Below are 26,796 nucleotides of genomic sequence, written 5' to 3'. Positions count from 1 at the left end.
CTCTACTTTTCCATACAAATTTTCTGTTTCATTTATTTTGGTGAATTTTTTTTCATCCCTTTTTTACTTTATTCCTCATTTCTTCTTTTTTTTCTTCTCTCTCATTTTTTCTAATCACTACATTTTCTCATTTATTGTTTCTCTCTCTCTCTTTCTGAATATTTTTTTTTCTTTCTCTAAAAACTAGACTGAGCACGCCTGTAACTCTTCATCAGGTCTAGTAAAACGTCCCCCAGACTCAGCTGATGGATGGACTGAAGGTGGAGGATCTGATCTTCTCCCAGTTCCTCCACCTGTTTTAGAGGAGTGGAGCGTGAGGGAGTGAACAGGGTGAGGGAGGAGAGGTTTGATTATAAAGCTGTAGGTGCTTGTGGTTAGTGTTGACTGAAATACACAGCTATTAATAAACTCCACTCCTCTTCTCCTTCAGCTAAAGAGGGGATATGTCTGTGTGTGTGTGTGTGTGTGTGTGTGTGGTATTTTGTGTGTGTGTGTGTCTCTCTAATGAGAACCTTGGGGACTGATCCTGAGTCCCATTATCTGCTGAAACACACACACACACACTCACACACACACACATTCATTAATAAAACAATGACTGGTGTAGACTCTGTGCAAGAACAAACTGTATGTGTGGGTGTGTGAAAGTATAACGGGTTATCGGTCAGTGGTGTAACAGTGTGGAGCGTTACAGGTCAGTATTGAAACATTTGAGCATGTCATGGCTCAGTGGTGTAGCAGTGTGGAGTGTGTTATGGGTCAGTGGTGTAACAGTAGGGAGTGTGTTACGGGTTTGTGGTGTAACGTTGTAGAATGTGTTACACTGCTGTAACTATGAAATGTGTCACAGGTCAGTGGTGTAACAGTGCGGAGTGTTATAGGTCAGTAGTAAAATGTTTGAACATGTTACGGGTCAGTGGTGTAACAGTATGGAGTGTTACAGGTCAGTGGTGTAATAGTAAAAAATGTGTATTACAGGTCAGTATTTTGACTGTAAAAAGTGCATTACAGGTCAGCTGTGTAACTAAAGTACTTTATAAGTTAGTGGTGTAACAGTGTGGAGTGTTATAGGTCATTAGTGAAACCTTTAAGCAAGTTACGTGTCAGTGGTGTAACAGTGTGGAGCGTTACATGTCAGTATTGAAACATTTGAGCATGTTATGGCTCAGGGGTGTAACAGTGTGGAGTGCTACAGGTCAGTAGTGAAACATTTGAGCATGTTATGGCTCAGTGGTGTAATAGTAAAAACAATGTGTATTACAGGTCAGTACTTTACCTGTACAGTGCATTACAGGTCAGCGGTGTAACAAAAGTGCTTTATAGGTCAGTGGTGTAACAGTGACCTATACCTATAGTGTGTTATGGGTCAGTGGTGTAACAGTATAGAGTGTGTTACGGGTCAATGGTGTAACGGTGTGGAGTGTCATAGGTCAGTAGTAAAATGTTTGAACATGTTACGGGTCAGTGGTGTAACAGTGTGGAGTGTTACAGGTCAGTGGTGTAATAGTAAAAAATGTGTATTACAGTTCAGTACTTTAACTGTAAAAAGTGCATTACAGGTCAGCTGTGTAACTAAAGTACTTTATAAGTTAGTGGTGTAACAGTGTGGAGTGTTATAGGTCATTAGTGAAACCTTTAAGCAAGTTACGTGTCAGTGGTGTAACAGTGTGGAGTGTTAAAGGTCAGTACTGAAACATTTGAGCATGTTATGAGTCAGTGGTGTAACAGTGTGGAGCGTTACATGTCAGTATTGAAACATTTGAGCATGTTATGGCTCAGTGGTGTAACAGTGTGGAGTGCTACAGGTCAGTAGTGAAACATTTGAGCATGTTATGGCTCAGTGGTGTAATAGTAAAAAATGTGTATTACAGGTCAGTACTTTACCTGTACAGTGCATTACAGGTCAGCGGTGTAACGAAAGTGCTTTATAGGTCAGTGGTGGAACAGTGTGAAGTGTGTTATGGGTCAGTGGTGTAACAGTGTAGAGTGTGTTACGGGTCAATGGTGTAACAGTGTGGAGTGTTATAGGTCAGTAGTGAAATGTTTGACCATTTTACGGGTCAGTGGCGTGACAGTGTGGAGTGTTAGAGGTCAGTGGTGTAACAGTGTGGAATGTGTTACGGGTCAGTGGTGTGACAGTGTGGAGTGTTAGAGGTCAGTGGTGTAAGAATGCAGAGTGTATTATGGGTCAGTACTTTAACTGCAGGGTGCATTACAAACCAGTGGTGTAACACTGTAGAGTGCATTATGGGTCAGTGGTGTAATAGTGTAGAGTGTGTCATAGGTCAGTGGTGTAACAATTTATATTGCGTTATGGGTCAGGGGTGTAAGAGTGTGGAGTGTGTTATGGGTCAGTGGTGTAACACTGTAGAGTGCATTTTGGGTCAGTGGTGTAACACTGTAGAGTGTGTCATAGGTCAGTGGTGTAACACTGTAGTGTGTGTCATAGGTCCGTGGTGTAACAGTGTGGAGTGTGTTACGGGTCAGTGCTTTCTCTCTTTCCTTTATGTCTCTCTCTCTTAGGTGTACATTGTTTGGTGTAGATCTGAAACTGGTGTAAAATGTTCAGGATCATCTCTGTTTTAAAAAATGAAAACAAAACTGCTTTCATCTAAAAAATAAGACTTTTCAGTTATGTTCTTTGAATGGGGAATTGTTCTTTGAATATATGAGTGTGTGTGTGCGTGTGTGTGTGTGTGTTCTAAAGTTAAATTTGGTTCAAAATGCCATTTGAAGTCAGTGCAGCCAAGAAAAGGCTTTATGGCAATGCTGTTTACTTTTCATCTTGAGTTTGGTCATGAAAAGGAGTGTAGAAGTGTGCGCATGTGTTTAAGTATATTGGAGTGTTTGCGTTTGTGTCTGTTCAAATGTTTGTGAACACCCCTTCTATTAAACGCATTCAGCTATTCAGCAGATTTACGCTGCACACACTGCTGACTCGGATGTGCAAATGCATACACACACAGCATAGGACTTGTGCAGCCAATAAACCCATTGGCACCACGCCTTATGCTAGTTGTGGAAAGAAGATGATAAGGGCCATTCCACAGAATGGGTGCCATTTACTTGTTGTAATCTGTGTAACTGGCACTCATTCCAGTTACTGTTACTGAAACTCACTACTGTTACTGGAACTGACACTCATTCCTGTTACTGGAACTGACACTCATTCCTGTTACTGGCCCTCACTTCTTTTACTGGCACTCACTCCTGTTGCTGGCACTTACTCCTGTTACTGGAACTAACTCCTGTTACTGGCACTTAGTTATTTTACTTGAACTCACTCCTGTTACTGGAACTGGAACTCACTCCTGTTACTGGAAACTCACTTCTGTTACTGGAACTAACACTCACTCCTGTTACTGGAACTCAATCCTGTTACTGGAACTTACTTCTGTTACTGGAACTCACTCCTGTTACTGGAACCTACTCCTGTTACTGGAACTGGAACTCACTCCTGTTATTGGAACTCACTCCTGTTACTGGAACTGACACTCATTCCTGTTACTGGCACTCACTCCTTTTACTGGCACTCACTCTTGTTACTGGAAACTCACTTCTGTTACTGGAACTAACACTCACTCCTGTTACTGGAGCTCACTCCTGTTACTGGCACTCACTCCTGTTACTGGAACTCACTCTTGTTACTTTTTTATGTTTTGAGTAACAGGAATGAAAGTGCCGTAAATCCCCCAGCGTTGAGCTGTGCAGGTGCCCCATTCAATTTTTTTCAGAGTTGGAGTTTGGGATGAATTGACACGGTTATCATTCCACCTAATGGCCTCACTAATGCTCTTATCTCTAAATACAATCAAATCCTCACAGCAATGCATCCCTAGACATTAAAGATAGTTACTCAAATAAAAGCAGGATCACTTCTTTTTTTAATATGCTTGATTTGTGCAGGTATCTCTATACTTATATCCACACACACACACACACACACACACACACACACACACACTTCTTTCTTTATAATTCTTTATATATCACTTAGTTCTACATGAAGCACTTTTTGACTTTTTAAAAAGGTTTTTTAATCCTGAGCTGACCGCCAGCTGAACTCTGCAGCTCAAGCCATCCTGAAGCGATAGCGGTGTCATGTCTGGCTCCTCTCTCTATCTCTTTCTCTTTCTCTCTCTTTTCCTGTTGGAGCCATCTCTCATAGATTTTCTTAGGTGATTTGGTTTATATAATATAAGACATTTTAAGGGCAGACCGCATTTAACCTTCAACACAAATAACCAAAGCAAACACACTTTTTCAGCATTTTTTCTATAATCCAAGCTGTTAACCAGCTGCTTGTCACTTTTTCCTACAGTAACAGCATCTACTCCTCTGGGAAGGAGGGTTTCATTGCATTTAACCAAGTCCTTCAACTCATTTCTTATTCACTTATTCGCCACTACATTAAACCTGGTGTCCTCAAACCTTTGGACATATAGGGCCCTATCTTACACCCTGCGCAAGGTGCATTGGTGCGATGGTCATTGCTATCTTTACATCCTGCCAACAGTCTGTTTTGCATTGCGTTTGCATTGTTTAAAAAGTGTTGGAGCTTACAAATAAATTTACGCTGATGAACGTGGTGGTCTGGAAGTAAGGTGTGTTCAGGTACATGTCTGGCATATTGCTATCTTGGCAATAGAAACGACAGGTGCAACACTGACTGAAATGAACCTAGACAACAGTTGTCAATCAGATGTTCATTGCTATCTGGACAACACAGGCATTTCAGTTGTAACACACAACGACATGCAGCAATGCACAAACCCAATTTTTACACAGAGTATAAAAGGAAATTCACTGCGTGAATGCACAGGTCAGTTTCCTCTGCTGAGAAGCAAAGAAGCACTGCACCATTAAAATACCGATCTGCCAAAATCAGAGAGTGCACCTGGCTCTTAAAGACAATGGCAAATGTCATTCTGGTTTATTTGATGTTACTTCCTAAGTACACCCATACCTACCGTATTTTTCGGACTATAAGGCGCACCGTATTATAAGACGCACTATCAAAGAACGCCTATTTTCTGCTATTTTTCCATACATAGGGTGCATCGCATTATAAGGCGCGTTAAGTGACACTAGAAAGGGTGCCTATATCAAAGTGAACAGGGGTGGCGCCATGTTTCCCTTCCCCCACCGGGGGTGGTCGCTTGCTGGTGGAGCGTCTCAGTATACAAAATATAGCTCTTTCAAAGTCAAACGAGTGCTGGATATTAATCTACACAGATTCCTCTCCTGAAAACTGTTTTTTTGGGTGAGTAACGTGCTTCAGTTTATTTACAGTAAGCTTAGATTTCCAGATGTCCACTAAGGCTTGCTGCACCAGCGTTAGCATAGCTATCCGCTAGCACGCTAGCTAGTCACCTAAACTAGTAAAGTTAACCCAAACTTAAACGACAGCGTTACACTGAGTAATCCTGCGTGTTCTGGTAAGACAGTGAGATATTAGCTAGCGATTCGTCCCCCGTAGCTTGTTTTAACACGGTAAACAAGCAGATTACAGGCTGATAAAACTCACCTCTGAGAGAGTTAGCGCTTAGCATCTAGCTAATGCTAGCCAGGCAAAGCAGCACAGACTTACAGGCCGATAACTCACCTCTGAACGGTGAACGCTTAGCGATTAGCATCTAACTCTAATAATACTGCTCCAGCAGTATTAAAAGTGCTAAATTTAGAAAATACTGATCTCTGAACAGTGAAAAAGCTAGCTAGCTAAGCGGTTAGCATCTAGCTAATGCTATTTATTGCTGCTCCAGCCTCGGAGCGGCACGGCTCTGCACGGAGTGTGTGTTTACTGCTCCTTACACCTGACGGGTAAAATTTAGATAATACTGATCTCTGAACAGTGAATAAGCTAGCTAATGCTATTTGCTGCTCCAGCCTCGGAGCTGCACGGCTCTGGACTCTGTATAGCACTGAAACTCTCTATAACGCTGCACGGAGTGTGTGTTTACTGCTCCTTACAACCTGACGAGTAAAATCCATACAAAAGGCGCACCGTATTATAAGACGCACTGTCAATTTTTGTGAAAATTAAAAGTTTTTAAGTGCGCCTTATAGTCCGAAAAATACGGTAATTAAGAGAGTTAGTACATGCCTTGTGCACGCTCTTATTCGTGCAGGTTGTACTTTTCCCGTCGTTGTGATAGCAAAGACACACAGACAATGACAGCCAATGGCTTACCTATAAATCCCTAGTCTATTTGAGATGACTGAAAACTTCAACACAGTTTAAAGAAAGTGGGTGATGATCTAGGCCTGCAGTTAGCACCATGCTAATTGGTGGGGTATGAGTTTTCATTATGTCCTAGCTTTGTTAGCCTTGTTGCTTCAGTGCTAAAATTAAAGCAACATCAAATCTGTTGTCTGATTGGCTTAATTTTAGAAAGTGGGGAAAACTGTGTAAACAGACCTTTAATCCTCCAGCTTCCACAACAGATGGGGGCCTAACTGTGCTGTAGACCTGAGCCAGTGCACACATGCACATGCACATACACACACAGACACACAGACAATACTCACAGACACACAGCACACATAGACACATAGAAGAACACACATAAACACCTGGACTCACCTGTTGGACTCTGGCAAGCCTGGCAAAGCTAAATACACACACAGATACACACACAGCGGGGTTCTGCCTCAGGCTAGCTTCATTGCCATTGAAGTGTGTGTGTGTGTGTGTATTCTCCTCAGGTATGAAGTCGACTGGCCTAATCTGGGTTCAGCATCTCTCAGAAGTGGAGACGCTGCTGCGCTCTAATCTAACAGACCTGTGTGTGTGTGTGTGTGTATGAGTTTGTGTTTGCATTTGCTCAAGGGTGCTGTTTGTAGCAGAGTCTGAATCACAGGGATCAGAGAGAGAGTGTTTGAGTGTGTGTGTGTGTGAGTGTGTGTGTGTATTGATGTGAAGTCAGGAGAGCAGATGAAAGAGTGTGAAGCACCTTTAGTTAGTTCCACTAAGCCAGTCATACACACTGTTTACGGCAATGGACTGTTGTAACACACACACACACACACACACACGTGCTCTGAAGCACACAGGTCATGGCACCCTTGATCAAATGGTGTATGTTGTTGAAATCACAACTTCCACAGAGACACAATTCTGCTCATTTTACTGCATGATTTACAGAATAAACACAGTACATTCATAAAAGTCTCTCTCTCTCTCTCTCTCTCTCTCTCTCTCTCAGGTATTCTGGAGACGAAGCGATTGGAGATAGTTAATTCTCCTCATGGGGTGATCAGTCAGGTTCTGGGGGGAGTGACGTATTACGCTGCTGATCTCCCCATATGGTGGCAGATTCCTCAGTACGTCCTCATCGGCATCAGCGAAATCTTCGCCAGCATTGCAGGTAAGGAGTCTCAGAGCCCCGTCAGTGTGCTGAGTGTGTGTTAACACACTGCTAAAATATGTACACTGCTGCTTAGAAGTTCATAGAAAACCAGCATGTATTACTATAAAATAATATAAAATAAATAGTTTACATATGAAGAGTTTGATTCCAAAATGCGATAAACGCCATTTAAAAAAAAAATGAGTTAGAGCCAGAATCAGAATGTTATGTGACCACTCTTGAAAAGCCAATATTCAATTTTCATCAAAACGCCCTATCCGCCATGTAATACTGCCGTGCTTTCTCTCTTTCTTTCCAAAACGCGATAAACGCCAGTCTTGACTTTCCGCAGAACGCCACATATCTTCTCATCCAATCACAGGGCAGCATTCCACGAGCTATAGAATGTAAACACGCGCCTTGTTGAGCCGGCCGGTATTCCGTGTAGCCTACTTTCACTTTCGTTTTTCACTCTCAAAGTCCGCGAAAATGAGCGGTTTTGATGGTATAGAGGAGCCTGTTCGGGAAGCAGTTATTGAAAAAAAGAGAAAGCCATCAAAAGAGTCTCATGTACGTGAAATGGTAAAGAAAATGAGGCATTCAGGAGGGGGGGAAATGCCCGCTGTCATCTGCAGTTCACACACACACACACACACACACACACTATACACACTATACTCACTATACTACACTACACTACACTACACTACAGCACATTAATGTAACATGATTTTGGGGATTTTATAGTGTTAATGTCTTGTTCTTTAATGACATTTTGCACTTTTTCGAAAAGAAATGTTTTGAAATGTGTGTTTTTAGGCCCAATGGTTAAACTATTATTTTCAGATGTACAATTTACTGTTATTTATTATTGTATTTTGCACATAATTAGTAAAAAAAAAATTCTATTGACGCCAAAGGATATATAAGACATTTTGAAAAAAAAACTTGGCATGGATTTATTGCGTTTTGCGAAAAAAAACTAATTATTTTTAAAAATAAATCTTTAAATATTTTTAAATATTTTTTTTGTGTTATTTTAACCTTAGTATGGTATTTAATAGTTTGAAACAGAAAACGGTGGTTTTCAGCCTACCACTTTCTCGCTAAAGAAAACCCTTTTTTACTCAAATTTATAAAAATGGATATATAGCGTTTTGGAAAAGAGCTGTTCATATATAGTATCTAGGGATGCAGTGGAACTTTGTATTACGTTTTTTGAGCCACAGTATCTTAGCTATTACATGCAGTTGGTTATTTGCTCTTTCTATTCATCATCAACAAGATGCTATAACTCCCACTTCCAGAGACAAAATTAAATAAAATATAATAAAAAGGCACAGATGAAATCAAATCACAAAGTTTATTATAAAAGCAGTTATTCTTGCCTTCTGGTAAACCATGTTTTAAACATTTAAAGTTTTGTCATCAGAGAGTAAGATAAGGACAAAAACCAGAAAGAGACAAACTCAAACTACTATATTTGCTGCATTATAAGGTGAATCGGATTATAAGGCGCACTATCAATAAATGTTTATATTCTGGACTGTTTTAATATATAAGGCACACGGGATTATAAGGCACATTATACAACACTAGTAAGGAACAGGGTGTCGCCATGTTTTCCTTTTAATTCAGTGAAGCTAAGTTAAGTAAACAAAACTTCTCAAAAAAGGATTTTCTTTTAAAGTCAAACGAGCTCTGGATGTTAATCTAAACAGATTTATCTTCAGAAAACTGTTTATTTAGGTGAGTAAAGAGCATTCGTTTGTTTACAGTAAGCTTAGGGCAATATAGCTATCGGTTAGTTCTACGTAGCTTGTTTTAACACAGTAAACACACCGGCTACAGGCAGTTAGTGGCTAATGCTTATGCTGCTCCAGCAGGCTACATGCTGATAATACTCACCTCTTAATGGCAAAAGAGCTAGCGCTTAGCATGGTTAGCTGCTAATGCTAATGCTGCTGCAGCAGTGCTAGCCGGGGTTAGCAGCAGCCCACAGACCGATAATACTCACCTCTGAATGGCGAAAGAGCTAGTGCCTAGCGTGGTTAGCGAATAATACTAATGCTGCTCCAGCAGTGCTAGCTGGGTTTAGAAGCAGACTACAGACCGATAATACTCATCTCTGAACTCCAAAAGAGCTAGCGCTTAGCATGGTTAGCGGCTAATGCTAATACTGCTGCAGTCCCGGTGCTGGAGAACTAAACTGGGACTACTGTATAACGCTGTATTTTAGCAGAGTGGCTTTACTGCTCTTCACAATCTGACTGGTAAAATTCATACATAAGACGCAGTGGATTATAAGGCACACTGACAATCTTTGGTAAAATGAAAGGCTTGTAAGTGTGCCTAATAGTGCGAAAAATACGGTATTTATTACGTGCAGTCAGCAAACTCAAATAAAAGTGTTCTTTTGGGAAGCAGGCCCACTGCTGGGCACAGGTGAGGCTGTGAGGCTTGAGCCAAGCTCAAAGGGGAGGGAAAGGAAAAAAAAAAAAGGGGGGGAAATCAGAGCCAAGGAGTGAAAACCACAGCATCATAGTTTCTACCTTGTAGAGCAAAGATACTAACTTGATGCGGCTCTCACGCTGCTCTCTTCCATGCCTGCTCCTGAACTGTGAGTGAGTTTCATCAGCGGCAAACAGCCGTGGCTAGTGAAACTGCCTCGCACCCTGGCCATGTGGCGTTTTCTGCCATCCAAAACAGGGGTAGCTGAACCATGGGACTGTGGGTTCAGCACCATGGACAGCGGAAGAACTCTGGAAAGGTCCGCATGTCTCGAAAATACAGAAAACCGCTGCATCCCTAATAATATTATATTATAAAAGAATTATAGTACTACACACATTTTAGAAAGTAAACATAATGGAATGAGGCTTTTATAATTGAATACTTTTATAAATAGACTGATGATCAAAGCTATAGATCATTCTGTCATTCAACTGGCACAGAAAAAAACATCTGCAATTTAGTTCCTATAACATTATTATCCAGAATCCAGAAGTTTTAATACAATAAAGATTCTGAAGTTCTGATTGAATAGATCTGTTATGTGAGTTTGGAGAGGAGTGGGTTTATTATCCCTAAACTAAATGATGTAATGTAAGATAAGCACCACAGAATTTTATATATATATATATATTTATTGAGTATGCCCCAAAGATGCTCACTATGGTTTAGGTCACCTTTACCTTTAGTTTCTTCTGCAAGGCAATGTCATGTGTTTGATGTCGTTATAATGTTAGAAACATGCTATATGGCCCAGTTCCTTGTGATACAAGATCATGTTATGCTTTAGAATGTCACAGTACATATTGGAATTCAGCTGCCCAGTGATGCTACCACCACCATGCTTGACTGTATGCAAGGGAGAGTTGCTGCCACTCCTGCTGGACACAATCTGAGCCAAACAAGTTTAGTCTTGGACTGCATGTGTTCAGAAAACTGTTTTTGAGCTTTATTGTGCATCAGCTTTAGAAGAGGCTACCTTCTAGAACAGTACAATGTAGACACAGTTGATGTAGCTGATGTGTAGCATATTATCTGAACACTGTACTGGGCACTGAGCCTTTTTTTCAAGCTCTGCAGCAAAGCTGGCAGTACTCATGCATCTAGTGAGTTAGTGTGGGTTGAAGGTGTGGTGAGATGAGGTGAGATCTTGTGTGATGATACACTGTTACTGGCTGTTTAGAAATGTGATGGCCTAGAGGAAGAAGCTGTTTTTAAAGCTGCTAATTCTAATCCTTATGCTTCGGTACCTTCTGCCACTCTGCAGTTATGAGAACAGGCAGTGACTAGTGTGCCTTTTGGGGGTGTTGGCAGTATAATTCAATAAAACACTTATGAAGGGAGGAGCCTGCTGAGGCCTTATGACCCCTTTGATGTAGTGGGTGATTAGAATATGTTAGAAAGTTAATCTTCACATTGTCTCCAAATTGTATGATGAATGGACCTGTAGAAATGCTCCAAAATTATTTGGAATAAGATCTTCTTACATTGACTTTTTGAGATAAACAGCGCCGATTTGTGTGAGGAGTATTTTAGCACCTCTGTTCGTCGTCCTCTTGCAATGAACTACTGTGGAGGTTATTTTTTCCCTCCATCGGCTCATTCATCCACCCCTAATGACTCTCCTAATCAATGGGCGTCCTACAGAAAAGTCCCCTCCTCTGTAGCGCCGTGGCGCAGCCTCGGTCTGTGCTATTGTTCAAACTGCTTTGTAAGGAGCCGGGGCTGTATCAATCAGAGCTGATCGATTGGAGCCTGGACGTTATTGCAGTTTCACTGTGAAGACAGCCATTAGAAAACATCCACAGCCAGTGTGAAGAAAAAAAACGAGGCCTAGAGATTAGCTACAGGCAACTTTAACTTTCTGTGAGCGTGTTTTTTATTTGTTTGTGCAATGACTTGGCCGTTAGGAATCTACTACGATGCTCAGAGGACGTTTAAAACAATTAAAACACATCTGTTATCGTAAACGAGAACAATAGTTAAAACTGGAAGGACTGTTTCAAACTTTAGTGCTGAAATGGGCTTTATAAAAAAACATGGTAAAGGGTTTATAGCTTAGAAATTCTGCACGAACATATACACCGATCAGCCATAACATTAAAACTACTAAGAGTTGTAGTGAAGAGCGTCGATGTTCTGGGTCTAGTGGCCCCTGTTAATGGGATAGATTTACATTACCGTATTTTTTGCACACTTAACTGCCTCTAATTCCTTTATTTTTTTTTTACCAAAAATCATCAGTGTGCCTTATATATATATCTGGTGCGTGTTGTGTATGAATTCTACCAGTTAGGTTATAAGGAGCAGTGAAGCCATTCCGCTGAAGTGCAGCTTTATACAGGAGTTTCAGTTAAGAACTTTAGCTCTCCAGCACTGAGGCTGGAGCAGTATTAGCATTAGCCGCTAATCATGCTAAGTGCTAACTAGCGCTCAGAGGTAAGCAGAGGTGAGCATTTTCGACCTGTAGCCTGCTGCCAACCCTGGCTAGCACTGCTAAAGCAGTGTTAGCATTAGCCGCTAACAGCGCTAGATGCTACTTAGCTCTTTCCTTGTTAAGAGGTGAGTATTAATGGACTGTAGTCTGCACGTTTACAGTGTGAAAACAAGCTTTGTGGGACCAACCGCTAACTAAAATCGCCCTGCCTTACCGGAACACTAAGGGTACACTAAGTGTAATGCTGTATAGCAGCCTTAGTGATATTCTGGAAACCTAAGCTTACTGCAAATGAACAGAGGCGCTTTGAAGTTGATAGAAGTGTTGGAAGCAGGAAGCATGGCAAGCATGAGAAACGACAAATGCCAAATGCCATTGTAAAGTAATTAGTATTGTACCCTAACTTTTGTTATGTTCCATGGAAGCATAAGAATCCTGCGGTGACCTGCAGGGTGTGGTTTTGTTTTTTTCTGTGGCAGACAATTCTAGCCAGATGCTGCCCACTGCACTGCCCACTGTAGGTGGAAATGAAAACATTTAAGATCTGGTTCCAGTGGCACCTGTTTAGGGATAGGATGTACATTACATTAGGCGGAAAGTCAATAGTCAGTTCTTTAAGTAGGTAGAAATGTTAAAAGCAGGGAATACAGCCAAGTGGAAGAATCTGAGAACCAAATTTCTACCAACCTACCAACCAAAGGAGCTGCTCCAAGGACAGGCAACCTTGGATCATGGTCACCCAAAGCTTGTTGATGATCATAGAGGCACCACATTACGACTTAGTGGAATCAAAGGATCTGCTGCTAACATCTGAAACAATCCAGATAGCAGAGGCCACCTAAAGAGGTGGTCTTCTTTTGGGATCCATGCTATGATGGGTTATATCTGTTTTAGTGGCATAAGGTGGATCTCCTCTATATTTTGCTCTATAAGGTGCAAAATTTCCTTTTCCCAAAAACCATCACTGTGCCTTATAATCCGGTGCACCTTATTTATAAATTTTACCAGTCAGGTTGTTGTAAGGAGCAGTAAAGCCACTCCACTGAAGTACAGTGTTATACAGTAGTTTCACTATTATTATTATTATTTTTTTTTCAGTACAGAGGCTGGAGCAGTATTAGCATTTAACGCTAAACTGCAGCGCTAGCTCTTTTGACGTTCATAGGTTAGTATATAAGAGTGTAGTCTGTGTGTTTACCATGTTAAAACAAGCTATGTGGGGCAAACTGCTAGCTGATAGCGCCCTGGCTTACCGGAACACTCAGGCTTCCTCAGTGTAGCGCTGTCGGGCGGCATTTATTAGCGCTAAGCACTGCTAACCGTGGCTAGGGCTGCTGCTAACTATACTGTTGAAAATATTGAAAATCTAAGCTTACTGTAAATAAACCGAAGAGCTATACTCCCTCAAATAAACAATTTTTAGGAAAGAAATCTTTCTAGATTAACATCAAGCACTCGTTTGAATGTTATTTTATTTTATTAATTTGTTTTAAACTCACGCCTTATAAGCCAATGTGCCTTGTATATGAAAATAGACCAGAATACACTATGTGAGGAAGATGGCCTTTTGTCTGATGTTTTGTCAGATGGGTGATATGCTCATTCTAATCTTTTTAAATTGAGCAATACAGTGTTTCTAGGAAAAACACTAACCAGCACAAGCACAGCCATCTGTTATTAAAAAACAGCGATTTTATCGTTTTTTTTTATTATTATTAAGTTCAGAAATACAGTTAGCATCGCCAGTTAGCCGTTAGCCATCTCCATTAACATCTGCAGTCTGTTAGCCTAGCTAGCATCGGCCCGACAAATGCATTACGACATTGTTAATGTAATAAGTAACTATCTCAAGTGAACAACTGCCATAAACCACATTTTATTTCAAACCACAGATCCTACCCACTCTAATCAGCAGCAAGAAACCAATCTGTTATTAAAAAAACAGTGATTAATTCAGCTCGGAAATACAGTTAGCGTCGCTGGTTAGCCTGTCAAACTAAAAGTCTCCTGCGCAACCAGTGCAAAAAATGCCCTGTATTTAATATTTAACATATTTAATATTTACCTTTTTTTATATTTAGTAAAAATTTAAAACAAAAATATTTGATAGAAAACTGTGTCAAATAAATGACTTTGAAAAGCATTTACATTAAATGCATTTGTGTATAGTCTTTAAAGGGCTTTGTGATCTGTTTCAGTTTTATTTACCCTTAATCATAGTACTAATAATAAACAAAATGTATCTGTATTGGTATTAGTATCGGTAGTTTTATATCGGAATCGAATCAGAGTTGAAAAATGTGTATCGTCCCATCCCTAGTTCTTTGGAGCGAAGTGAAGCTCCATTCAACCTTTTTAGGATGAGATGAAAGAGCAGAACTAACCATCCATCATCAGTACAGGACCTCATTGCTGTGAGGAGGATTTGACTGCGTTCAATCAATGTTCCAACATCTACTGTAGCCTCTCCAGAACATTACAGACAGTTAATGCAGCAAAAATGGGACAAACTCCATGTTAACACCCTTGCAGAACAAAAACAAGGCATGTGTATGTGTGCATGTTGTTTAGATGACATTGTTTGGTTTGCGTTGCTGTTCTCCAAGGTCATGTGATAACACTGTCATTTACCATCCGGCTCACACTGAGCAAATAAAGGGCTGTTTAGTTCCGACTCTGTCTTTACACACATCCTAAACTCTTAAATAGCAGAGCAGTGAAGACTGTGAGGGTTCTGCAGCTCTGTGACTGCGCTTTTTCACTTTACTGTCCTTCAGCACAGGGCAGCGTTTTTATCAGATCAAATGAAGGTTGGTTTTTTGGGCCATAAACCCCCGAGAGGGCTGTGGAGGGTGTTGGCATTCATGAAAACTTTCCAAAATACAAAGTTAACCGTTTTAGTGCACAGAAACTTATTTGGCAGGAATTTCATCCCTAATTTTCTCCTCAGTTTTTAGTTGGTTCCGATTGTTGCTCAGTGCTAAAAGGGTGAAGGCCAGCATATTGCAGAATATGAATGCAGCAGTTGTTTTGTTTAAAACATTTAATTATGAGTAAACAATTAAGAATGCTCCAAAATATCCAATGCTCTTGGAACAAAATCATTTTACAATGGCGTCCATTGAAACTTTTAAACAATTCTACTTTCTTTTGTTTTGAAGTTTTGAAAGTACGATATTTTAATTGAATAACTACAATATATTTTTTTAAACTGAGGCACAAAGGACAGCTCAACACGCTTGGAGGAGAACCTTAACAGCCAGATCTATTACAACAGCTATTTAGGTGCCTTTGCTGGCTAGCATTGTGCTAAGGAATGGGAGCAACATGGAGGGTCATTTTACCAAGGGATGCATCAATCAGACTTTTTTTTTATTTGTAATGCTCTGATACAGATTCAGATACATAAACAGCTTTGAATAATAAATTATGATAAAAAACCTTTGTTTTACAATTTGATTGTGAGACTAATGAGGTCAGTTGCCCTATATGCAAGCATACAACTGAACAAAATATAATCTATTAACTTTAGACACTCCTAAGGGCTCAAGGAAAACAACAAGGAATAATCATTAGACTTAGGCAGATACTGGAGTACATATGGTCAGACGAGTATAGGGCTTGCAGTATAGGGCTGCAATGGGTTTCACTCTTAAAATAAGGAGGGTTTTAGCTGTTTTTTTTAGCTGAGTTAGGAAGCCTTAAGCACCAGCATGTAGCAACTAAGAGGTGTAAGAAAATATCTATATAGAGGGATAGAATAAAAAAAATGATTTAAAATATTCCAAATATATCTTCTTTCTTTACAGTATTGCAATTGCGTATCACTATTGCATACCCCTAGCAGTAACACAACATATGATTCATTGGATTTAGTTAATTGATTGGTCCCATTATATGATTCCCTGTCCAGCGAATTTTGTATATGTTAATCAAGACCTATTTGTTTTTTTCTTCAATTGTTTTCCCCCATTTTCTCCCTAAGGCCAGTTACCCAACCCACATATTAGGACTCCCCTATAACTAGTGATGCCTCCTCCGATACATGTGAGGTCAGCCGCCGCCCCTTTTTTTTTAAACTGCTGCTGATGCAGCATTGCTGAGCAGCATCACAGCGCACTCAGTAAAGCCCAACGACTCGGTTCCGATACATCAGCTCACAGACGCCCTGTGCTGAGCAACATCACCCTTTGGAGTGATGTGGGGAGAGAGCACCATCTACCCACCCAGAGAGAGCAAGGCCAATTGTGCTCTCTCAGGACTCCAGTAGCTGACAGCAAGCTACATGAAAGGGATTCAAACCTCATGGATCATTGCTAATTCAAACCACCCAGTGCCAGTGAGGCCTGTTATGCTCTCTAGAATTTCAAGACAAGGTTTTCTATAGCAGCACAGGATCATACTGGGGATCAGACCCAGATAAGGATATTAAAAGGTTCAATGGGTCAGAGCTGTTTTATTGTCAGGAGAGAGACATGCAATTTATTAGGCTGGTGGTTTTATTGTTTTGGCTGAAGGCTGTGGTTTTTTTTTATTGTGTAAAATTAGTGTTGCGTGTACAGTCACATTTAACAGAAAAAAAAAACAAAAAAAAAACACACACTTGACATGTTAATGGTGTTGGAAAGCGACAGTAAATAAACACGTTAATTATTTTAAAAATGCTCTTTGCCGAGGTGTCTAAAGTACCCATGTCAGAGATTAGATGATTACCTTGTCAGCAGGTGCGGAGGAGGAGAACAGGGAGGGGGATGGATTTAGTTTGCGCGTCTCTGGAGCCTCTTCAAGAGCTGGAGCGCCGTGAAGAAGGCGAACAGCTTCTTCTACTGTCATGTAAAGAGCCATTAAGCCATTTGGGCAGATCTCAGGGCCCCCTCTGCGCCGGCTCAGCGGGGGGTGCGGTGATGGGAAATTGAAGGGCAGGTGTATGAGAACACCGTCAGAGCATTAAGCCGCAGACAGAGATGCAGGGTTCATGCTTCCGTTCTTTTTCACACAGATCAACAGTTATTGTGTTGCAACACGACTGAGTGCAAAAATAACTCTCATGCTGAACTACGTGAAGAGACTGGGGTGGTGGTGGTGGGGGTGAAAGGATGGGTGGTTTATATGGAGGACAAGCCTGGTAAACAGTAGCTGCAGAAAAGATGCAATAATAAGGCCTCGACTGATGGAGTTGTTTGATTTTAGAAACATTTGGATCATAAATGAGTGAGATATTATAAATCAAATACACTGATCAGTGTTGTTATAACATAGGGTGCAGTCATTAAAAAGTAAAAGTCTGTAATTGAAAGGAAAAACAATAAACAAAATAAAGCACAGTGTATCGGTGTTATAATTGTCTGTATTATAATTTTGAGCATTTCAATTGGTCAGGAAATGTTCAAAGAGTGTAAAGAGCAGCTGCTGTGTTCAAATGAACGAGGAAAGAAAATTAAAAATACAAATACAAATATTGTCGCTGTTATGCAAAAAAACACTATTGGACTGCCTTTTTTGGAGTACACTGCATTTTAAATAGAGATTTATAGAATAGAATAGAATAAAATAGAATAGAAGTATAGTCCATGAACAGGCTTAATCAAATGTATCTATTTCTCCAACTTCCAAACTTTACAGGAGAAAGAAAATAACTTTCTTAGCTTTCAATAAATGTCACTAAAGAATTTTAAGACCTTTAAGTTCTATTGGTTAAGTTACTAAGGAATTCTGATTAAATGTGAAGAACAACTAAATTTATAACCTATAATTTAAAGTGTACTTTCCACACCTCAATTCATACAGTGTTAATTATTTAATTTTCAATTAATTGTTTTTTTGTATGACAAAAAACAATTCATTACTCATGTTTAATGCTATAGATGCTAATATAGATTAGTGCTTTAGTATTAAAGTGAGTAAATTACAATGTGAGAGTTTTTACTTATTGCTCCTTTGCTCCATACTGTCCAGTCAGGAGGAAGCAATAGTGCTTTGAGCCATTTCAAAGTAACACAGTTTTCACATGCATTTCTGGACAAGCTGAAAGATCACTGAATGTGAACTTAAGCTGTAGTATTACAAGATTTTACGTACATTTAAAGTCAGTATGACATTTTTTTGCTCCAAGTCATTTTGGGTGTATTTATATTGGTCCATTTATTATTGTTTAACCAAAATTATGTAGCATTTTTTTGGAAGTAACAGGTTCAGAATTATTGTGATATTTCTCTGAGAATTTCCAATATTTATCTACAAGGACTAGACAAGCCGTGCGTGCATGTGTGTGTGTGATAGCACACTTTCAAAGTCAGACGCAAACTTTCTGTCGTCTCTCTCTCTCTCTCTCATCCGCGGCCTGAACCCTCTCGTGAAATGCAAATAGCAGCTGATGCCGCAGAGGAACCTTAAAATAAAACCTCCAAACCTCCAAACCTCGCTCAGGGGAGGCTCTGCACTGGCATGCCAGCACATATGACAAATGTCTAACAGAACGTTCCACCATGCCCCGGTTCTGTGGGAACAAATTCTTCCCGATGGAGCTGCTGCCCCATTCACTTCGGGGATGTGCTGCAGGATCTGATATTTCTCCTGGTTTCAGACCCAGACTTGAGTGAAAGTATGAGTACCCTATCAAAAAAGTGACTTAAGTAGAAGTACTAAAGTATTCAATATTTTTTCTATTTAAGTATTGCAAGTAGTTAAATGTAAAATGTAGTAAAATGAAGTACTGAAAGTAAAAGTACAGTAGTGTGTTCTGTAGTTTTACAGAAAGCTTAATTAAGGACACAGTATTTGGGTAATGATGGCATAATGATAGCATAATTGGGATGTTTAATATTTGCTGGTGAGACTTTCAGGGGTTTTCAGATCATAATAAAGCCTTTTTATTTATTTATTTGTTTGTTTGTTCGTTACTAAAGAGTGCTTGATTCGTTCTACACAAGAAAGTTCCATGCGAAAAAACAATTAATTCTGTCCAATTATATTTAGATTGAAGCTGACAAGCTTTCCAACCTGATTACATCAAACCATCAGCGTCCAAAAAAAACTGTTTGTGGTGTGAAATAAAATCTTTTTTACCAACGCAGAACAACAAATATCAGCCTAATCAAACTCAATCGAACTAAGGATCATTTTCTTATTGATCAGTTTAATACGGACGTAATGTTAAGTTTAGTCAAAAAGATTATGGTTATTGTTCGCTGTTTAATATGGTTTGAGCTTCATTCTTAAAAGCTTCAAGAGTTCCAGTTACATATATTCTGATTAATGAAACTGAAACACCTGGTTTTAGACCACAATAATTTATTCTACTGACAGACAGTTCTGGTGGAAACAGGAGAGTTGAGGTGCACATTAAATTCTGCCGTGATTTGAGCAGCCTGTGGTTTTATGTTTTTTGGACACAATCCGGGTTAGCACCTGAACATCTCTTTCAGACAGCTTCCTCTTACAGCGTCCACAGTTAATCCTGTTGGATGTGTTTCATCCTTCTTGGTGGTATGCGGACATTACCCTGGATACCGTGGCTCTTGATACATCACAAAGACTTGCTGTCTTGGTCACAGATGCGTCAGCAAGACGTGCACCAACAATTTGTCCTCTTTTGAACTCTGGTGTGTCACTCATAATGTTGTGCGCATTGCAATATTTTGAGCAAAACTGTGCTCTTACCCTGCTAATTGAACCTTTACACTCTGCTCTTACTGGTGCAATGTGCAATTAATGAAAATTGGCCACCAGGCTGCTCCAATTTAGCCATGAAACCTCCCACACTAAAATGACAGGTGTTTCAGTTTCATTGTTCGACCACTGTATAATGTTTTAAATTATTAGTTGATTAAATTACTTATATTATTTGTATCATCTCCTTTTAGGAACACAGTTCTTGTTTTGAACATTCAACATGCATTTCAAGGCATGATTCTGCAAAACAATATACTTCAGTGGTATCAAGTTATCTTACTTTTTTAATCATAGTTTTAAATGTTGTTATACAATATAATAATTATATATGTAGTTATATACGTTATATAATTACTGGCAGATGATGGACTTCAGTAGCTATATATTGAAAAAGAATTGAAATGATTTACAGGCTGGAGCAACAGCTATTCTCTCGCTCATACATGGCCATTAAAGTAAACAGAGGTATAATGGCTGAGTAACAGAGTTAGATAACATGTTGTGCAACGTTAAATTATCATACCGGCAGCAGTGCAGAAATGACTTTTGACATGGGCAGTTATTAATCCCATTCAACTCAACCCAAAGTCATCTCAGAAGTTCTGGACAAAACATTATTATTCTAGAATGCAGTTCCACAGCTCCTTAGATCAAGGTTGGAAGATTTATACCTTTTCTTTATACATTTTGAACCAATTTTTTGCTGAATAACTTGCTGTTATCTCAGATTGACCACGTTTGAGTTAAGGAAAACTCTGTGTAAGTGATAATAATGCTCCAGCCTTAGTGCTGGAGAAACTTCACTCAAACTCCTTTATAACTTTAACTCCTTTACAGTACTTCATCTAAGTGGCTTTACTGCAATGAACTACCTCCACAGTGTTTGGAGGCTGACTAGCCCTCACTGTGAGTTTGTTGACAAAACTACCTCCCCCATGTTTAAAAGCCTGACTAGTTTTTATTGTAAGTTTTTGATGTTTGGTGGCAATTCTTGGCTTGGAGATTTATTCAGGAACTTCTGCACGCAATTCAAAGACATTTACTATAAAAGCATGTACTGTTATGGTACAGAAAGAGTTTTCAGTTGCTATGGGAACACGAGAAGATGACCGAAAGCATGTCCGTGACTCTTAATGTTGATCCCTGAAGTGTAACAGTGCTTTCAGTTGCTGAATAACTTGCTGTTATCTCAGATTGACCATGTTTGAGTTGAGGGAAAATCTGTGTAAATGTGATTTCTGGCTAAATTGTTCCCTGCTCGCGCTCTGCTGTGTGTGAGTAAGCCTGAGGGAAGCCTTGGGGAAGTTCTCCAGAATGCAGTCTCTGGCCTGGAGCCACGTGTTCAGCTGGCACTCTCCAGCAACTGCACCCACAGCAGCAGAAATCCACAGTATTTCTAAAAGGTATTGCATTAGCTCTGGGCAGGCATGTTCGCTTGCAGTTAGTGCTTCAGCTGGGGGCTAGTGCATTAGCTTGGGGCTAACACATTGACTTGGAGCTAGTGCATTAGCTTTAGGGTTAGCATGTTAGATATTGTGTTAGGTAGGAGTCTGTTAGCTTGGAGCTAGGGAAATAATTTGTGATTAGCTTTAAGACCTGCCACATTTTTTTTTTTTCCGGAAGGTAACAAGAAATTTACGTAGAATTTACGTAGAATGCAGCAAATAAATACAACACATTGGAATACATAACTGCTAAAATTTTTTGCCCCATCTTAATTTATCTTTTTCTTTTTGCTTTGACTTAGTTAAGTAATAAAGATGTTTTTAAGGCATTTTAAGGTGATTCTAATATTTTAATTTACTCATCTTTGTGTCAAGTATTGTTAGTTTAATGAATTTAGCTTTGATAAGTTTATTAAAAATTTAGTCTTAACATGATTAGTAAATTTAAGTGTACAGTAATCACAAACATTATATGTATTTTTTTTGTATTTTTAACTTTCAGTACAGATTGCATAGTCTTGCGCACGGAGGTAGCTTTGGACAACAGACACGCCTCATTTTGAAGTGTAATTCTTAAAAAGAAAAAAAAAAATTCTTTTAAAGTCAAACGAGTTCCAGATGTTAAAACACTTACAGAGTTCTCTCCTGAAAACTGTTTATTTGGGTGAGTAAAGCATTTCCTTATATTTACAGTGAGTTTAGATTTCCAATATTTTGACACACAGCTAGCTGTGGTTAGCAGCACTTGGTGCTAGTAAATAAAACGCCACAGACAGCACTATACTGAGAAACCCTGACTGTTCTGGTAAGCCAGGGCGCTATCTGCTAGCGATTTACCCCACATAGCTTGTTTTATAGCTTGTCTAATGCTTATACTGCTCCAGCCTTAGTGTTGGAAAAGCTTAACTGGAACCCCTTTATAACTTCAACTCCTTTATAGTAGTTCAGAAGAGTGGCTTTACTGCTCCTTGCAACCTGATTGGTAGAATTTATACATGAGGGTCACCGGATTTTGAGGCACACTGTCAGTTTTTGGGAAAATTAAAGGGTTTTAAGCGCCTTATAGTACCACTATGAGCGCCTTACTCCCGCTCATAGTGGTAGCGCTTTAGACTGCTGGACATTTTTTTATTTATTGAAAGCTACTTCAGATCTAACAAATAGCAGTGCACCTTGGTGGGTGTTGTATTAGCTATTTCTGTGCATGAGAGATGCAAGGTGTGGCGTGTGAGCGTGTGAACTGCTTGAAATTGTTGTGTCTCTTGCCCAATGCCCTGTAGTGTATTTGTCACAAAACTCTGCACAGGGCTTTTAATTTGAAATAAGAGAAGACGACTTGGTAGCTCAGGCTTTGCTGGGCTTGAACGGTTTTGCTATAATTTTCTAACTGTTTTTCATTGGTTACTGTCTCTGTGTGAGCCCAGTGTTTTAGAGTACACTACCCTGTGGCAGTATGGAGCACTTCTGTCTGTCTGTAGCTTTAAGCTAACTCTGATGTCTTTTTGGCTCCGTTTTGTGTTTTGCAATCCAGTAAATTTCACTGATGCCACTGTTTACTGTTACACAGAACAATTTTACTGAAAAAAAAAACAGTATAATTTACTCAGCCTTGTCTGTTGCTTATTGTCGGCCAAATATTTGCTGCATCTTTACTTCTTTGACAAAGTGCAGCTCAGCCTTTTCTTTAGGATGCAGCTCTTGTATGTAGAAGCAAATGCTGACATGAAATGTGTGCAATATTTTACAGGATTTAGAAATCCCACCCAGATGCAACAAAAAAGTCCAGGATAGATTAAAAAGAGCACATTAGTTCACTGTAAGTGGGCTGGTTACAGTTGGTGGGTTAGCTGGTGGTTAGAGAAAAAAGGAAATGAGAAATGGAGAGGAAGTGGAGGAGTTTTCTCGTTGGAGGTGCTGTCTTTTATTCCTTTTTTTGCTTTTCTACTCTTTCACTCCTACCATTTCTCTCTCTCTCTCTCTCTCTCTCTCTCTCTCTCCTTCTTTCTCTCTCCCCTCTCTCTCTCCCTCTCTCTCTCTCTCTCTCTCTCTCTCTCTCTCTCTCTCTCTCTGAAAGCCTCGCTCTGTCTCTCTGTAAGCAGGCTCGGTAATCGGCGCTGACAGTTGAGCTTCAGGCTGTAATTTAAAAAATCACGAGTTTGAGGCTCCATGAAATTATCAATGTCAGCCTGCAGCTCTGCAGAGCACACAGCACCTCTTTCTCTCTCTGTCTCTCTCTCTCTCTCTCTCTCTTCTTACTGTCTCTCTCTCTCTCTCTTCTTACTGTCTCTTGCTCCCTCTCTCTTGCACTCCTATTTTCAGTCTTACTCTCTCATGCTCTCTTTCTCTTTTTTTACTCTCTGACTCTTTCTTCTCTTCTCTCTGTATCTCTCTATTCTTTATTTTCTCTCTCTCTCTCTCTCTCTCTCTCTATATATATATATATATATATATATATATATATATACCTTCTTCCTTTTTCTCTCTCTATCTTATCTTTTTCGCATTTTTTTTCTGCTGTCTTATATCTATCTGTGTCTATTTATTTCTCACCCTTCTCACTATTCTTCTCGCTCTCCTTTTTTTTCCTCTTCTCTGCCTCATGTATTTGAAGTGCTTTGTATTATTAGCAGGGCTACAACTATTTTAGTAGACGACTAATCTGACGATTATTTTTCTTTGATAAATCGATCCAACGCATGGTTCACTGCACATTGACTGTTAAACGTTTAGGGCTCAAGACCAATTGTGCAGTACATTTTGATAGATACCTAAAAATGACAAATGATATAGAAATCATTGACACAGGCTGTATTTTATTTTCTGGAGATTGTAGGATACTTATGTAGGATACTTAGGATATTATGTCTTTAATTAAGAAGTAAATATTAACATAATGTATACATGATTTGAATGTAGTGGACAAAATACAGTGTTCCCCTAACATACGTTAGTAATGTTAATGAAGGGGTTAATTTTGTTTCAACTCACCTTATCATGCTTTCTGCAATAATTTAACCCACCACAGGTAATATAGAAGTCAAACTGTGTATATTCTATATTAACTGTGTAGCGGGGCTCATTTTTGACGTTCTGGCTGTGTTAGAGTTTTGAATATTAGTGATTGTAATATTGAATATCAGTGACATTTTGATATTGAGTTTTTTAATGAATGCTTTGTTGATCTGAGACAGTCAGCTTTACTTAGACCCAGATTTTGAAGAGTTACATTTTTTTTGTTGTGTTGTTGTTTTGCAGGTCTGGAGTTTGCGTACTCTGCGGCTCCCCGCTCCATGCAGAGCGCTATAATGGGCCTTTTCTTCTTCTTCTCTGGAATCGGTTCCTTTGTGGGATCTGGCCTGCTCGCCTTCGTCTCTGTTAAATTCATCGGCTGGATGTCCTCCCACAAAGACTTCGGTAAGGATGCAGTGTGTGTGGGTCTGTGTGTGTGTGTTCACATGCATACATCATCTTGTTTTCTTGGGGCCATTCTGTGATTGTCGTCACACAGCAGTTGTCCCCAATTTGAAATAACTTTATTCCCAAAATATGGGATTACACTGTTAGTATGCGGCATATACAGTTGTTTTATCCCCTAATGTAGATGTATGCAGTATATACATTTCTTCCAAGTATACTATTATGTTTTATACAATACATTTACAGTATATACATTTATTTTTGGTGTACACTCGTCCTACAGTTGTTCTGATACAGCGTCCACCTCTATACCCAATGTAGAAGTATGCAGAATGCACATTCATTTAGTACAATAGTATTAATCAGTATTAATATCAGTATTAATCATCAACACATCATATCTAAACTGGGTGGCTATATTATTTATACCAACTCAAACACTGGGAGTAAAGTAACCTCATCAGGACATCTTAAGTATGCAGTATACAGAGTTATTCTGCGTAGTTATGTTAGCAGTATGCTGTACAGTATCGTAGTATGCTTACTATTGAAATAAGCTTGCATAATTACTCTTTAATTGGTCATTCACAAGAGACAAGATAGATTGAGAGAGTGTAAGTGAGAGAGAGAGAGAGAGCCTGGCTGTGAAAGCCTGGGTGCGAGAGCCTCAGTGAGAGTGAAATTGGTCATTCTTATCCCACTGGGAATTCATGCATTTTTAGTTTTGCTCCTATGTTAATATTTCTTAGGTAATTTAGTGTTCTTCCTCCCAGACACACACACACACACACACACACACACTCACACACACACCCAGATGCTGTCAGCTTGGCGGAGCTTAGCTGAGGCAGCAGACTTGATCAGTGTGCAGTGAGGAACAGGTACGCTCTTATTCTGTGTTTGAAAGAGGCGTACCTGCTGAGAGCTGCAGAAAAGCCTGCTCTACTCTAACCTTACACTCTCTCTCTCTCTCTGTCTGTCTCTCTCTCTCTCTCTCTCTCTCTCTCTCTCTCTCTCTCTCTCTCTCTCTCTCACACACATACACAGAAAAACATACGACTACAGAAAAACAAATTTAAATTATATCAATGTGTCATGATTGATTATACACAACTGTAATGTTCAGTGCAGTAAAATTCTATTTGTATGCTGATTGTATTAGTGAGAATTAAAGTATAGAGCTTGGTGCATTATGTTTATTTACAGTAGTAGAATATAGAAAATACGAAACTTTAAACACAAAGTTTTTCCTCCAAATACCAGATAACATACAGGACTTCCTATAGATAATATACAGCGCTTTCTGCAGTTTAATAAACAGAGCTTCCTCCAGTTTAAAATACAGCGCTTCCTCCAGTTAATATACGTATATAGAGCTTCCTCCGGTTAATATACGTATATAGTGCTTCCTCCAGTTTAATATGCAGCGCTTCCTCCTGTTAATATACAGCACTTCCTCCAGTTAATTTACAGCGCTTCCTCCAGTTAATATACATATATAGTGCTTCCTCCAGTTAACATACAGCCCTTTCTCCAGTTTAATATACAGTGCTTCCTCCAGTTAATATATGTATATAGCGCTTCCTCCAGTTAATATACAGCGCTTCCTCCAGTTAATATACGTATATAGTGCTTCCTCCAGTTTAATATACAACGCTTCCTCCTGTTAATATACAGCGCTTCCTCCAGTTAATATACAGCGCTTCCTCCAGTTAATATATGTATATAGCGCTTCCTCCAGTTAATATACAGCGCTTCCTCCAGTTAATATACGTATATAGTGCTTCCTCCAGTTTAATATACAGCGCTTCCTCCTGTTAATATACAACGCTTCCTCCAGTTAATATACAGCGCTTCCTCCAGTTAATATACGTATATAGTGCTTCCTCTAGTTTACATACAGCGCTTCCTCCAGTTAATATATGTATGTAGCACTTCATCCAGATAGTATACAGCGCTTCCT

The 26,796-nt window shown here is 39.5% G+C and overlaps 1 protein-coding gene across 1 annotated transcript in view; it reads left to right on the top strand.

Annotated features, from left to right (window-relative positions):
* The window catches only part of slc15a4 (solute carrier family 15 member 4), a 98,633-nt gene that overhangs the window by 39,819 nt on the left and 32,018 nt on the right, over window positions 1–26,796 (top strand). The window contains exons 7-8 of the mRNA XM_022670490.2: window positions 7,209–7,370; window positions 24,672–24,830. Coding sequence (XP_022526211.1) covers window positions 7,209–7,370; window positions 24,672–24,830 — 321 coding nt within the window. The remainder of the gene's footprint in view (window positions 1–7,208; window positions 7,371–24,671; window positions 24,831–26,796) is intronic.

Source organism: Astyanax mexicanus, chromosome 12, assembly GCF_023375975.1.
Source record: "Astyanax mexicanus isolate ESR-SI-001 chromosome 12, AstMex3_surface, whole genome shotgun sequence".
NCBI lineage: Eukaryota > Metazoa > Chordata > Actinopteri > Characiformes > Acestrorhamphidae > Astyanax > Astyanax mexicanus.
Note: the sequence above shows the minus strand (reverse complement) of the source record. Positions and strands in the feature narration are given on the sequence as shown.